We start from the raw sequence: 13,073 nt of genomic DNA, 5'->3' as shown, positions 1-13,073 counted from the left end.
AGCTGGGCCCCCTCCAGGAGGGCGGTGCTGACTGCAGGGTAGAGCCAAAGCCTGTGGAATGACTGTGTGGGAGGGGTGTGGAGTGGAGGGGGCCCCAGGCAGAGCAGGTGGTGGCCGGACACCGGGGATGGTAGGGGCACTATCATGCGGGCCCCCTTCCCAATCATCTCACCAGTGCTGGCCCGGGGGGGCACTCCCCGCCTGAGCTCCTGGCACAAACCCCCTACAATGCAGACTTGGGACGGAGCACACGTGGGGGAGTCTCCAGTCCAGGCAGCAGGGGGCCCTGGGGGCTCCGCTTCTGGAAACCTTGGCCAAACTGGCTCTTTCACTACAGGTGCTGGGAGCGGAACCCCACCCTCCCTGGGAAAGGCCAGTTGGTCCCCCGGGTCCCCTTTCATCACCCAGCCCACGATAAGGTGACAAACAGGACACTAGGTGCCGAAGGCCTGGGCGGGGGTCCAACCCCCCCTGGACACAAAGGCTCTGGGTCTTCAGAATTAAAGCAAGGTTCCAAACCACACTCACCGAGATGGCTTTATTCAACGGTCGCCCACAGGACAGGGTGCCTCCCGGGCCCCGCAGTCCCTTCCGCTGGGCAGGGCTCCGGGCACCTGGACCTCAGGCCCACACAGGGGCCAGCCCCAGACGGAGCTCCTTCAGCGGCTACAGCCTCCATGAAGGGCAGGACGATGCGTGGCCTTAGGGGAGAGGCCTTCCCGAGGCCTGTGGTGGCCCGGCCCCCACAGCACGCCGGCCACACCCTTCGTGGGTGGTTCTGGAGGATTTGTGCTTTGACTGGACTAGAAGGATGCTGCCAATGTGCCGTGCTGGGCCAGCGTCCTCGGATGAGCAGGTGGCTCCTGCCATGGCCCCCACCCTGTGCATCAGCCAGGGTGACAGCCACACAGGCAGTGACCCAGGTCCTTCCCGACGGTCTCCAGCTGCTGGCCGGGGCTGAGCGGGGACGGGAGGGCGCCCCTCACCCAAGGCACTCAGGCTAGGAGAGGGCAAGGATGAAGGACGATTCCGACGCCCCCTGCGCCCGGAGCTGCCCAGATGCCGCTGCTCTGGGCACCAGGTGCTTGGAAACGCCGGGCCACAGAACGCACCCCAGGATGGGACCTCGGAGGAGCTGCGGCCCAGGACCAGGTCTGGCCCTGAGTGCTGGGCACCCCCGTCCCCGCTACACAGGGAGGGGAAGGGAGGCCAGTCGACGGCCCAGCTGCCTTGGAGCCCCGGCCTGGCGAGTCGGCCGCAAGCAGTTCGCCGTCGCCGGTGGCTGGCTGACCCTCAGGCCGGGTCGGCCGCGCTGTGGACAGTGAGGTTTCCCAACACAAAGGCTAGAGTCCGCATCCACGTGCAGCAAACACAAAGGCTAAGCAGTTATGTGGACGTCCAGCCTTGTTTGTGTCACGGATTTATTGAAGGACAACGTCTGGGTTGCGCCGTTTGCCTCCAGATGAGCTCCGAGCCGGGGCGGCTTCGCCCGCCGGTGGGCATCCCCCCTCCTTGGAGGGCTGATGTGCGGACCCCGGAACGGCGTCCCTCACACGCGGGGATCGGGAGGCGGGACTGTTCCGAAAACTGCTTCTCCAGCCCCCTGGGGACCCTCGCGGGCCCCTGGTGGCGGCCGTCCTGTGTGATGCGGCCGTGGGGGCGAGGCCAGCTCCAAGTCCAGGTGGAGAGACGGCGCCGAGGAGGGCCTCCTGCAGGCGGGCCCGGGGGCCGGCGGACGACACTTCCGGACCCAGGCCCTTCAGAGAAGAGCCCACGCGGGGGGCCCGTCGGGCAGGAGCTGCCCTCCAGCCGTGCCCCCGTGGGCCCAGGGGAGGGGACACGCCTGGGAGGGCCCAGGAGGGGCAGCCATCGTCCGGGGCCGGGCCACAGAGCGTGGTCCGAGCGTGGAGACGGCGGAGTCCGCGGGGGGCTCCCCGCGGCAGGGCTCCACGCGGCCTCTGGAAAGACAGGGAGAGAGCGCCATCAGCGCCCTGACGGGAGCGGCCCTCGTCCCCACGGTCGCCGTCCGAGCGCCAGGCGGCCTGGGACCCAGCCGGCAGGCCGGCACCTGCTTCTAGACGTGCTCCGGCCCCTGGTCCGGCTCGTCCTCGTCCCCGTCCTCGTCCCCGGCCTCGTCCCCGTCGGCGCTGGGCTTGTCCAGCGGCGCCTCGCCGTCCCGGGCCAGCTCCTCGACGTGGGCCAGCATGTCGGCCATCAGCGCCTCCTCCAGCCGCTTGCGCACCTGCTGCACCAGCTCCTCCTGCCTCCTGGGGGTGCACGGGCTACGCTGGCCGGGCGCACGGCTGCCGGGAGGGGCCCTCCGCCCGCGCTCCTGTCCCCACAGCTGCCCGCGCACAGGGCCCGGCACTCCACCCGGGCCGGGCCGATGCTGGGGCGGGCCCCGCTGCCCTCCGTGCCGCCCCTCCCGGCACCGCCGCATCAGCGAGCACCTGCCGGGGCCCAGCGTGCGCCCCCGACTCCCTTTCCTGTCACTTGAGCACAGTGTGCAGAGATGGACAACGGTGCTCGGTCACCGCGGCCACAGCCAGGGTCAGCCGCCGGCCGGGCGAGGGGATTCTGCTGGAGAGCGCCAGGCAGAGGACGGCCTTCTCGGGCCTTTTACCTTCTGTTACGACCATCCAGAAAGCCACCAGCCTTCCCTCCCTGAGGCCGAGACCCTCACCACAACGGGAACACGAACCAGCACTGTGTCTGTCACCAGGCCTGGCAAATGCCAGCCCCATCTTCTGGCAACGCGCCCCCCCCCCGCCCCCGCCGACCCCGGACCAAATCTACCACCTAACCCGTAACACGAGGTTCTCCTTTCTGTGGCTTTTCCTGTTTCTAGAAGTTCTGCTTGGCTTTAAAAATCTGCTAGTCTTTCCAGACGGTTGTGTTCTTTTCTTATACTTCCAACTCCCTGGAGACGAGCTCCTCTGCAGGCCTGTGGGCGATTCTGTGTCTTCCGTGTGCAGGGCATGGGACTCTCTCCTGTACCCGCACGGCTTCCAAGCCCCAGGCCCGACATAGGAAGCCTGCCCACCTACGACCCCACCTGTAAGCCAGTCCTGGCCATGGCTGCTGTGTTTCCAGCCCCTTCTCTGTGTGGGGTCCACAGAGTCCCCTAACTCGTTCTGACCTAAGCTGTGCGTTGACACTTCAGTCGAGAGAACACAGGTTCCACTCGTCCAGAGCTTCTGGATGTTTTCTGTCCTGCTGCCAGCTTCAACTATCTCCTCACCAGGATGCCTTCCCAGAGGACTCCAGGTCGGGGATGCCTCTTGCCCCGAGGCCCCCTGCACCTGCTCTCTGGCTCAGCTGGGAAACCCTTCCGGGGCCCACTGGCCACAGCGTCCAGCCTCAACTCGGGCTGGCCTTCGGGGCCTGTGGCATGCTTGGCGCCACCCCGTCCCATGCCACTCTCTAGAGCCCCCCCCGCCCCCGGCCAGGCACGTGCAAGGCCTCATGTGCCCGAGGATGGGCAGGCCACACTGTGAGCCTGTGCATGTAGGTGAAGAGCCACTTTCCCTTCCCAACAACACATGTACAGAGCTAGGACGCTTCCCACCCCCGCCACAGGTCGCCTCGCCCCTGGCCTGCCCTGAACCAAGACTCGTGGGAAAGCTTCTACTGATTCTTTTCAAACCCGCCCTCGCTGTGGCGCATCTGCTTCGAGCCCCCGAGCCCCAGAGAGCGTCAGCAAGGAAGTGGGACGCGCTGGCCGGGCGCGCCGGCCATGGGCACTGGTATGGGGGGGTGGCGTGCAGGGCAGTACCTGATGTCCTCATCGGTCACCATGAAGGCCTTGCAGAGAGGCTGGGCTGTGTTGAGCCACACCCCAGGATTCTTCTCCACGGCGGCCGAGAGCTGCCCGGTGATGGGCATGGTGCTGGTGTGCAGGGCGCTGGCGATGGCCGACAACAGGGTCTCATCTGTGCAGCCAGGCCCCACGCCTACCAGGGACAGGAGGGTGGTCACCACTGGGCACCTGAGGCCTCCCCCCGAGCCTCGGGTTTCGATCCCAACTCCCCGCTATAGGCACTCAGGCCCTTGACAAAAGCAGGAGCCGTGCCCGTCCGTCACAGTGTGGTGGCCTTTTCACGGCGTGGGAGCAAAACCACACACAGGTGAGTCTTTGCAGGGCCCCCGACACAGCTCGGGAGCCGCAGCACAGGTGGGGTGGCCTCCAGGATTGGGGGACCAGGGCCCTGGCTGGTCCAGGCTGCACGGGGGGAGCCCTGCCCCTGCCAGACACCTGTCCTTCCTCCCAGCCCAGCAGGAGGGCGGCGCTCGGCCCAGGGCGTGCTATTTACGGTCCTTCACCGCGCTGCAGAGACCGCTGGCTTCCTCGTGCCTGGTCCCCCTCTATCCCGGGCCTACCTTGCAGGCCTTTGGGCAGGTCCATGGTCTTCACGAGCTCCTCGGCGATGTCAAAGGCATTGAGGCCACTCAGCTTCTTCTCCCAGAAAAGCTGCCACCAGACACACAGACATGAGGCTGACGGACGTGCCCCCACAACAGGCAGCCCTGGCCAGTCCCGACGACAGCTGGGGCCCATCCACATGCGGGACAGCAGTCTCAGCACGACCTCTGACCCCCATGTGCTAGAACTACCTGCTTGGGAACGAGGCTGCGGTAGAACGTGTAGGATTTCCCGCCAGGCCTGGCCTCCAGGCCAGAGAAACCCCAACCTGGGACCTCAGCCTTGCCGTCAGCGCTCACGGTCTATGGTTCCTAAAACATGGCACAACCCTGGGGAGGTGAAGCCCCCTTCACGCTGAAACTTCAGTGCAGAACTCCACCGTCCAGCAGGGCTGAGCTACGAGGCCCCCAGAGGCCCCACCATGGCCTAGCACCAGGGCAGGCCCTGCAGGTCAAGGGGCTCACACCCAGTGACAGCGCCCAGGACTCTGGGGACAGTGTGCAGAGAGGCACGTCCTAAGCGTGGGGGCAGACGCACAGGTCTGAGCAGTTACTTAGATGGCGACGACCCCAATGCCACCGAGGGGGATGGAAATGCCACGGGGACCCCCTGGAGCGGCCCCGAAGCCTCCTGCCCCAGCCAGTGCCCGCACGCCAGCCATCTGCTGGGCATTTGCACACATGCTCAAAAGCACAGGGAACTCTTGGCTCTTGGGAGGTAGGTCACAAGGCAGCATGTGTGTGACCCGCACCCTATGCCCACCACGACCTCGCCCGGGGATGTGCGTGGGGCACGTGGGCTCACCTGCCGAGGTTGCTCCACGGCCTTCTGGGGGTCACTCTTCACCTTGTTGCTGGGGTGGTTGGTGATCTTGGTCACTGGCTGCTTGAAGATGGATGCCGTCTGCCTGACGGGGAGGGCCGTGTTCAGGTCGGGCTTGCCCTGCAGACACACACAAGCTGGTACCACAGCCCCAAGGTCCCCAGTGGGCTCTCCCAGGCAGCGGAGGAAACCCTCCCCGTGGGCTTTGGGGAACAGACCCCGTGTCCCTCAGTCACCAGCCTACGCCGAGGCACCCCCAGAGCTGGAGGCGATGGCAAGCCCAGGCCCTGCCTATTTGCTGCCCACGGTGGGGCCATGGTGGGGCTCTGCTGGGGCTGTCCTGCAGCCAGGACCAAAGCACCCCCCTCCACTCGTCAGAGACTGGTGGACACACAGTGTCACCGGGCCCCCGTGGGCGTCCCATCAGCTGTTGAAGACCGGCTGCCTTCCAGGCCCCTGCAGCGACCCCCTCACTGCCAGGTTTGGGGAGAGAGTGACAGGCACACTGGGGACAGCCGGGGGCCACAGGCCTGTGGCCTCTCCCAGGGACTGAGTGAAAATGCTTTCTTTTCTTCTTTCTGCTTTTCTGTAGCTCCCAAGTTTCCCTCCACAGATAGTTGCGATTTGAATACCACGGCAAATAAACTGAAGCGTGGTAACTTCTCTCTCTCCACCTAAAAGCGGGGTTTTTTTTTTAATTTTTATTTTTCAAGATTTTATTTATTTGACGGCGAGAGAGGGAACACAAGCAGAGGAAGTGGGAGAGGGAGAAGCAGGCTCCCCGCTGAGCAAGGAGTCCGATGTGGGGCTCGATCCCAGGACCCTGAGATCATGACCTGAGCCGAAGGCAGACGCTTAACGACTGAGCCACCCAGGCGCCCCAAGATTTATTTTTTTTAAAGATTTTTTATTTAGGGGCGCCTGGGTGGCTCACTGGGTTGAGCGTCTGCCTACAGCTCAGGTCATGATCTCAGCGTCCTGGGATTGAGCCCCACATCGGGCTCCCTGCTCGACGGGAAGCCTGCTTCTCCCTCTGTCTTCCCCCCGACCCCGCTCATGCTTTCTGTCCAATAAAGAAATAAAATCTTTAAAAAAAAAAAAGGTTTTTTAATATATTCATTTGAAAGAGAAAGAGCACACGTGAGTGACAGCAGGAGGGAAGGTCAGAGGCAGGAGGAGAAGCAGACACCCCGCTGAGCTGGGAGCCCGACACGGGGCTTGATCCCAGGACCTGGAGATCATGACCTGAGCTGAAACCAACAGTTGAACACAACCTACTGAGCCACCCAGGTGCCTCTTAACTTTTGGACTTTTTAAAAGTAACCTGTATGCCCAACACGGGCCTTGAACTCATGACCCCAAGATCAAGGATCGCATGCTCCACCGACAGAGCCAGCCAGGCGCCCCCAGAGGCCTGGAGCTTACCTTGACCTGGTTGGACGAGTCATAGCGGACCCTCTGCCGGCTCTTGTTCATCTTGCTCATCAGCATCTTGCCCGTCCGGAAGTCAAAGGTGCTCAGGTCCATGGAACCCCCCAGGTACCGTGCCAGCTGGGGTTTGCTCCGGAACTTCTTCCCACTGGGGCTGTGGACAGAGAGGGGGTCAGCGGCGGGCAGGGTGTGCTGGGCCAACCCTTGCCCTCTCCCCAGTGCCGCCTCCCAACTAGAGCCCCCAAGCAGACCCCAGGGTCTGCTGAGAGCAGGGATCAACACCCTGATGCAGAAGGCTGGGGCCCAGCTCCAGGAGCCCAGCTGACATATCAGAACATTTCAGAAACACAGTTAGGCTGTGTTCTTGAGAAAGGACTCCAAGATAACAGGTATTTCAGGGACAACCCCTAACAGTCTCCTCGTGGGTACCATGTTGGGGACTAGGGTATCGTGGCGGGGGCGGACGGTAACATTTCGTTAAGATTCAGGGCCAGGACCCCAAATAGCTGCTCAGGTGTGACCTGTTGGGAAATCCAAAACCAGGTGTTTGGAAGCCGTGAAGCTCCGTGATCCTGCTCACCTCTGGACAGCGCAGGCCACCCACCTCTCTAGGAGACTAACGATGCCGACCCACAGGGAGACTGCACAACAAACGAGTAGCACAGGCCCAGGAACGCCAACTGCTGCAGCCACTTTGTACTGATCAGCAGCCCCACACTCCCATCTACCCGAGAGAACGAATGTGTTCATGCAAAACTACACCCCGGTGTTCAGAGCAGCGGCTCATCGAGAGCAAGAGGTGAAAAGAGCCCAAGTGTCCACCAGTGGGGGAACAGATACACACAGCGTGTCCCTCACGCACGGGAGTGTCACTCGGCCATCAGGTGGTGAGCGAACAAACATCCCTTGGCTGCGAACAGGAGGGAGGCGCCCACACGCACAGCCCCGGGGACGGACCCCGAGCCCACGACGCTCAGGGACAGAACCAGACACAGAAGGCCACACGGGGTGTGAATCCACGTGGGTGGCACGTCCAGAACAGGCTCATCCATGGACGGAAGGGGGCTCATGGGGGCCGGGAGAGGGAGAGTGACACTAAGAGAGACGGGGCTTCTTCTTGGGTTGATGGAATGTTTTAAAATTGGCCCTGGTGACAGTTGCACGACTCTGTGATACACTAAACTACACACTTGCACACTTTAAGTGGCTAAACTGTGCGGTATGTGGACTGCATCTCCATCAGGCTGTTAGAAAAAGCACTTGCGTGACGCCCAGCAGGCCCGGGGCCTCTCCAAACACGTCACTGCTACCAACTCAACAAGCAGTCGCTCTCAGTAACAGCTCATCAGTCTGAGATTGAAAAGTGCTTGATTTTGTTGATCTCCCCTGACAAATCTCTAGGATGAGCCTCTAATTCAGCAACTGCATGTCCGCCCCCGCAAGCCCCTCTAGGGACCACAGAAGGCAGCATAGAAGCCGGGACAGCCAGAAGGAAACCCCCTCCCCTCCAACGTCAGGACCCACACGGTGGCCAGCTGCACTCCCCTCTGGAATCCCCACCAGGACCTCTGGACAAGCAGGGCCATGGCTGGAAGCCAGGCGATTCCCCTGGGCCTGGCTGCGTCTGCTAGGACCAGGAGCCCAGCACACAGAGCCCCTGACTCTTGCCTTCAGGATGATGCACTTTTCCATCATGCTGTGCTGGCTCATGCGCACACTGAGCCTACATGCCCAGGACAGCAGGAAGGAACCGGGGTCAGATAAGGCCACAGAGGAAGGAGAGGACCCCATCAAACTTGCCAGCCTTTCTCTGCCTCCAGTCCCCCCTGCCCCCGCCATGCTACATGAGAACAGCAAATAGACACAAAGCACCGGTAAGTGGTTGGGGGTACAAGGCACTGATGATTAAGGGCCTGGGGCTCTTTTGGGGTGAGGGAAATGTGGAGGATTCACCTGTCTGTGAATATGCTACAAAGTATTCAATTATACACTTCAAATGGGTGAACTGTACGTATATGAATCGTAATCCCAATAAAACTGTTAAAAAACAAAAAGAAAAAGAAAAAGATGCGATAGTAGATCCCAGGGGCTGGGGGAGAGATTGAGAGGTGATGCTAATGGACAAAGGGCTCATTTTGGGGTGATGGAATGTTCTGGAACTAGATATTGTGATGGCTGCACAACTTTGTGAATGTACTAAAGAACTACTCAACAGTACACATTTCTGACAGAATGCAGACTGTATCTCAACTTTTAAAAAAGGTTCTGCAGCATCGACACAGGAAAATGTCCCTGATGGTTTATTGAAAACAATCCTGGATTTATATAAAAGTGCACTATGGCCTTTCTGGGAGCAGGGCCTAAGCTAGAGGGCACAAACCAGGAGCTAGAAGCGTGGGTTCGGAGGGCTGCGGCTGGCCCGTCAAGTGGCTTGTTGTGGGGTGAGGAGCTGCCACCTAGCCTTGATGCCCAGACCAGGAGATGGATGCAGGACTGAGTGCAGCCTGGCTTCCCGTCTGCAGAAAGGGCTGCTGTGAGGGTCGCCAGAACCAGTGAGCGGGCACCGACGAGAGTGAGGCCCAAAACCCGTGACGCCCCAACAGCAAGCAAGATACAACCTCAGCCGGCTGCCCCAAGGAAGGGGGCTGCTACGCTAAGTCCCTCCTGCTTTTCCTGAGTACATTTCTACCTCTAAAATGAGATCTTCTGGAGAAGTCCTCCCTACTCCATACCCCTCCAAAGAATTATCCCCGAGGTCAGGGTACTAACTTCCCGCACACCCTCAACCTCCTGCCTGACAAAAAATGTCAGTGAGATTATTTTCACAAAGAAAATACATGGCTGCAGGCTGATGTGTCAGCCCCCAGGTAACAATTTGTGGGGTGACAATCTTGCAAAGAATACACTCCCTTCCTCCACTCTCTGGACAAGGAATCGAGGCCCATGTGTTCCTAGGGACAAGGCTTGGATCCCACACCAGGTCTGCTGGACTCAAGGCCCTCATGCCCTACCTTCCCTCTGCATTGAGAGAATCAGGAAAATCTATCCATGCTCCTGCCCAGCTGCCTGGTTCAGCAGGAGCTCCAGTAGGTGGAGAGGCCAGAGACCCACATTCCAGAAAACACCATGGATTCCAGATCACACACCCCAAACCTCCCACCCACTGGGAGGGAAGGTGACACCCACCTGCCTAGTGGGTCATCCAGGTCAAAGACCTGGGAATGGTACGGGACCCTCCCGGCCACCTCCTCCCCTCAGACCGCCTCTCAGTGGTCATGGGAAACCTAGAATTGTATCTGTCCAGCCCATTTGGAACTGTTCCCCATTGCCAGACCCCCATGCTCAGGTCCAGGGCCTCAGAGGAAGGCCCCATTTAGCTGAGGCCCTATGAGGCCCTCACGGAGGTGGGGACGAGAGGTGGAGCAATGTTCTTCTCAAGGTGCTCCAGCCCTGCTGACCTTGGCTCAGCCTCCTGGGGCCTCTGCACAGGATGCCCACTGCCCGGACAGCCCCTCCCAGCTCCACTGCCCAAGCTCAGCTCAGTGCTACCCCGTCAGAGAGGCCCTCCCTGAGCTGCACCAGCCTCAATCCAGCACCCCATCACTGGCCCTCACAGACCCCCGCGCTTCTGAGCGGGTGTCCTCTCCTGTAACTATGGGATCCTCGGGGAGCCGGCTGGTGCTGTCGCCCAGGAGAGGAAGGCCCGGGTCTGACTCCAGCCCCACCGCCAGCAGGTGCTGCAGAGTCGTTAACAAGAGAGCCAGGGAGACCTGCTTCACACTTTAGATCTGAGAGGGAAGACGGACACACAGGCATGCTTGGAATGAAAAGAGAGCTCCTCACGGACCCCCAGGTCAGAATGGCAACAGCTGGCGAAGGAGTGGCATCAGAGTCCCGGGGAGATGCTGTAGTCACACCACTTCAATGCCTGACCTCACACGGTCCCAGCCGCCAGCCCTTCTCAGCCCACCTCCCTACTCCCTCCCCACGGGGGCCGGCAAAGGCGCAGGAGGGACCCAAGTGCTGGGTGGACGGAACGGCACTCCCACCCCGCCTCGGCCTCACGCGGGCAGCTTCTGGGCCCGTGGGGACCGCACGAACCCAGCCCGCATTCAACACGTGGCGGGTATCCCGCTTTACTCTGCCCAGCGACCCGAAGGCGCCCCAGGGTCCTGAAGCAAGGGGGAGGGAGTCATCAGAGCTGGCTCAGACACAAAAGCATCTTCCAGCAGTCAGAAAGAAAACAGGAGCGCGAGAGAAGACAGCAGGTGGCCGACTGTCTGGGGTGGGCCGCCAGCCGCCCACTGATTCTTTATTCCACCGACCAGGAGCCTGGGGAAGGGGGGCTCACAGTCCCGCGCGTCCCCTCCCCGCTCCCGGAGGCGCCGCGACCCAGCGCAGCGCCGCTCTCCGGAGGCGCGGCCCCCCACCCCCGAGCGCCCCCGCCTCGGGCTGAGCGCGCGCTCCGCCAATCCAAGGGACAGCCCAGCCCCCACCCCCGCCTCCCAGCGGCGTCTGGCCCGCGCCCGGCGTCCCTCGCCCCGCCGGCCGGCCCGCCGCGGCCGCGGAACAAAGGCCACCGCCGCGCCCCGCGCCCCGCGCCCCGCGCCCCGCGCCCCGCGCCCCACGCGGCCGCGGGGGAGGGGGAGGGGCACGCACGCGCACTGGCCCGGGGCCGCCGCGCGCCGGCACGCACGCACGCACGCACGACGCACGCGCGGGGCCCAGGCCGCAGCCCGGGTCGAGGCGCCCAGGCCGCCGCAGAGGCCGCTGGGAGGCGCCCGTTGGGGCCCTGCCCGGCCGGCACGTTCATTCACCTATAGTAAAAGACATCCCTGTGGCCGGCCGACAGCCCCGACCTTCTGGGCACTTCTTCCCTCTCCCAGCCCTGCGGGAGCGCCGGGCACTCCCACCTCTTCCGCTCCATCGCGCCCGGCTCCTCGGCCCGCCGCCGCCGCCGCCGCCGCCGCCGCCGCCCGGACCCCCGCTCGCCGCCGCCGCCTCAGCTGCCTCCGTCGCCGCCGCCGCCGCCACTTGCCGCGGCTGTTCCGGCCCGCGGGCCCCCGCCCTCCGCCCCCAGCCGGGCACGCGCCGGCTTTGCCGCCCTCTCGGCCCCCTCCCCGCGCTCGCCAGCCCCCGCTCGGGGGGCCCGCTCCGCCCACCCGCCCGCGCGCGGGGCCCCGTGCTGCGCAGGCGCTGCGCGGGCCCCTCCCCGTGGGCGCCGGCCCCGCCCTGCGGCGGCGGCCCCAATCAGCGGGCGGCTGGGGGGCGTGGCTAGTGGCGGCACGCGGCTCGTCTGCCGGCCCGCCCAGCGCCTGCGCCGTGGGCTCGGCGAGCGGCAAACTGCCGGACCGCCCCGTGGTCCTCTCCAGCGCTGTGCCGCCAGGTGCCCGCTCGAATCTCGGGTTATCCGCCCAGTGCCGGGCCTCCATCATCACGCCGCCTCCCGCCCTCCCTCCCCCTGGTCTCCCAGCCTCCAGGCATTGTAGTTGACCACCGCCCTGCACGCCCCAAGTCCCTCCCGACGCCTTGGAATCGAGGAATAGCCCCTCCCCAGCCCCCACCTCCCCCGCTCCACCGTAGTCCAGCCGCCTTCTCTTCCTGGGGTCCAGGACCTTCCTAAGAAACGTGCCGCCCCGATTTTGACGCCTCTCCCCGCCAGAGACCAGCTGGCTTCCCCTCTTGGTCCCTCCCCTCGTCGGCCCAGGGCAGGTGCTCAAGAAAAGATGACCGAGTGGCTAGAGCTGCAGCCGGTGCCAGGAGACTGAGGAGCATGGTGATGGGGGGGGGGGGCGGGGGCAAGCTCCGCCGAGGGAAGCAGAGGGGTGGTCCGCACACAGGGGTCTCCCCTGCAGGGGTCTTCACAGCTCAAGTCTGAGGCAGGCCCTGGGCGGGCAACCCAAGAGCACCAAGTGGAGCGCAGGTGTAACTTGTTTTAATGGCTTCAGGTTAAGTGCAACTTCTCACAATGTCCCTCCTGCTGTCTCAGAGACAAAGGGCACAGTGGGGAGGCGGGCACCCTGAACGGTCACCATACGAAGCTGGTTTGGGGCACCAGATTCCTGTCTGGAGGGTTCAGGCCAGAACCCAGGGCTTCAGGACCCTGCCCTTTGTGCAGGGAAATGCTGGTAACTACTGGGCTTGTCTTTTTCCAGCTTGTATGATTTTATTTAACTTAAAAAACTATAGTTACAAAGATACGTTTATTTCAGTCAGTGAAACCACGTGCAGAGGTAAAAAATTGTTAACCTTCTTGTGTCAGAGGTCCTGGGGAGGACCAAGCTCCTGCTTTCAAGTCTTTGGGTGTATACCCCAAGTGCAATTGCTGGGTCACATGGTAATCCTGTTTAATTTTTTTTAAAGATTTTATTTATTTATTTGAGAGTGAGCAAGAGAG

The 13,073-nt window shown here is 62.7% G+C and overlaps 1 protein-coding gene across 3 annotated transcripts; it reads right to left on the bottom strand.

Moving 5' to 3' along the window:
- Positions 1-524: 524 nt before the first annotated feature.
- Positions 525-11,694, bottom strand: MBD3 (methyl-CpG binding domain protein 3). 3 transcript variants are annotated; one of them, XM_088018667.1, is made up of 7 exons: positions 11,590-11,694; positions 6,671-6,830; positions 5,228-5,365; positions 4,381-4,471; positions 3,776-3,953; positions 2,069-2,267; positions 525-1,958 (listed from the first exon to the last, which is right to left on the bottom strand). In XM_088018667.1, the coding sequence occupies exons 1-6, from the start codon at positions 11,601-11,603 to the stop codon at positions 2,075-2,077; spliced, it is 774 nt and encodes a 257-aa protein (XP_087874793.1). In that variant the 5' UTR covers positions 11,604-11,694; the 3' UTR covers positions 525-1,958; positions 2,069-2,074. The 3 variants fall into 3 exon arrangements, with proteins under 3 accessions (XP_087874793.1, XP_087874792.1, XP_087874791.1); XM_088018666.1 differs by having other exon boundaries at positions 11,494-11,618; XM_088018665.1 differs by lacking the exon at positions 11,590-11,694 and adding an exon at positions 7,281-9,044.
- Positions 11,695-13,073: the final 1,379 nt, after the last annotated feature.

Source organism: Eumetopias jubatus, unplaced genomic scaffold (genome assembly GCF_037043125.1).
Source record: "Eumetopias jubatus isolate StellerSeaLion01/CBP00866 unplaced genomic scaffold, mEumJub1_p1.0 scaffold_1, whole genome shotgun sequence".
Taxonomy (NCBI): Eukaryota; Metazoa; Chordata; class Mammalia; order Carnivora; family Otariidae; genus Eumetopias; species Eumetopias jubatus.
Note: the sequence above shows the minus strand (reverse complement) of the source record. Positions and strands in the feature narration are given on the sequence as shown.

Coding starts and splice junctions, on each gene's coding strand:
- MBD3 (XM_088018665.1), bottom strand. CDS start 7,426: ATGAACACATTCGTTCTCTCGGGTAGATGGGAGTGTGGGGCTGCTGAT. Junction 5,366..6,670: donor ACTCGTCCAACCAGGTCAAG/GTAAGCTCCAGG, acceptor GTGTGTCTGCAG/GGCAAGCCCGACCTGAACAC. Junction 4,472..5,227: donor CCGTGGAGCAACCTCGGCAG/GTGAGCCCACGT, acceptor GTCTGGTGGCAG/CTTTTCTGGGAGAAGAAGCT.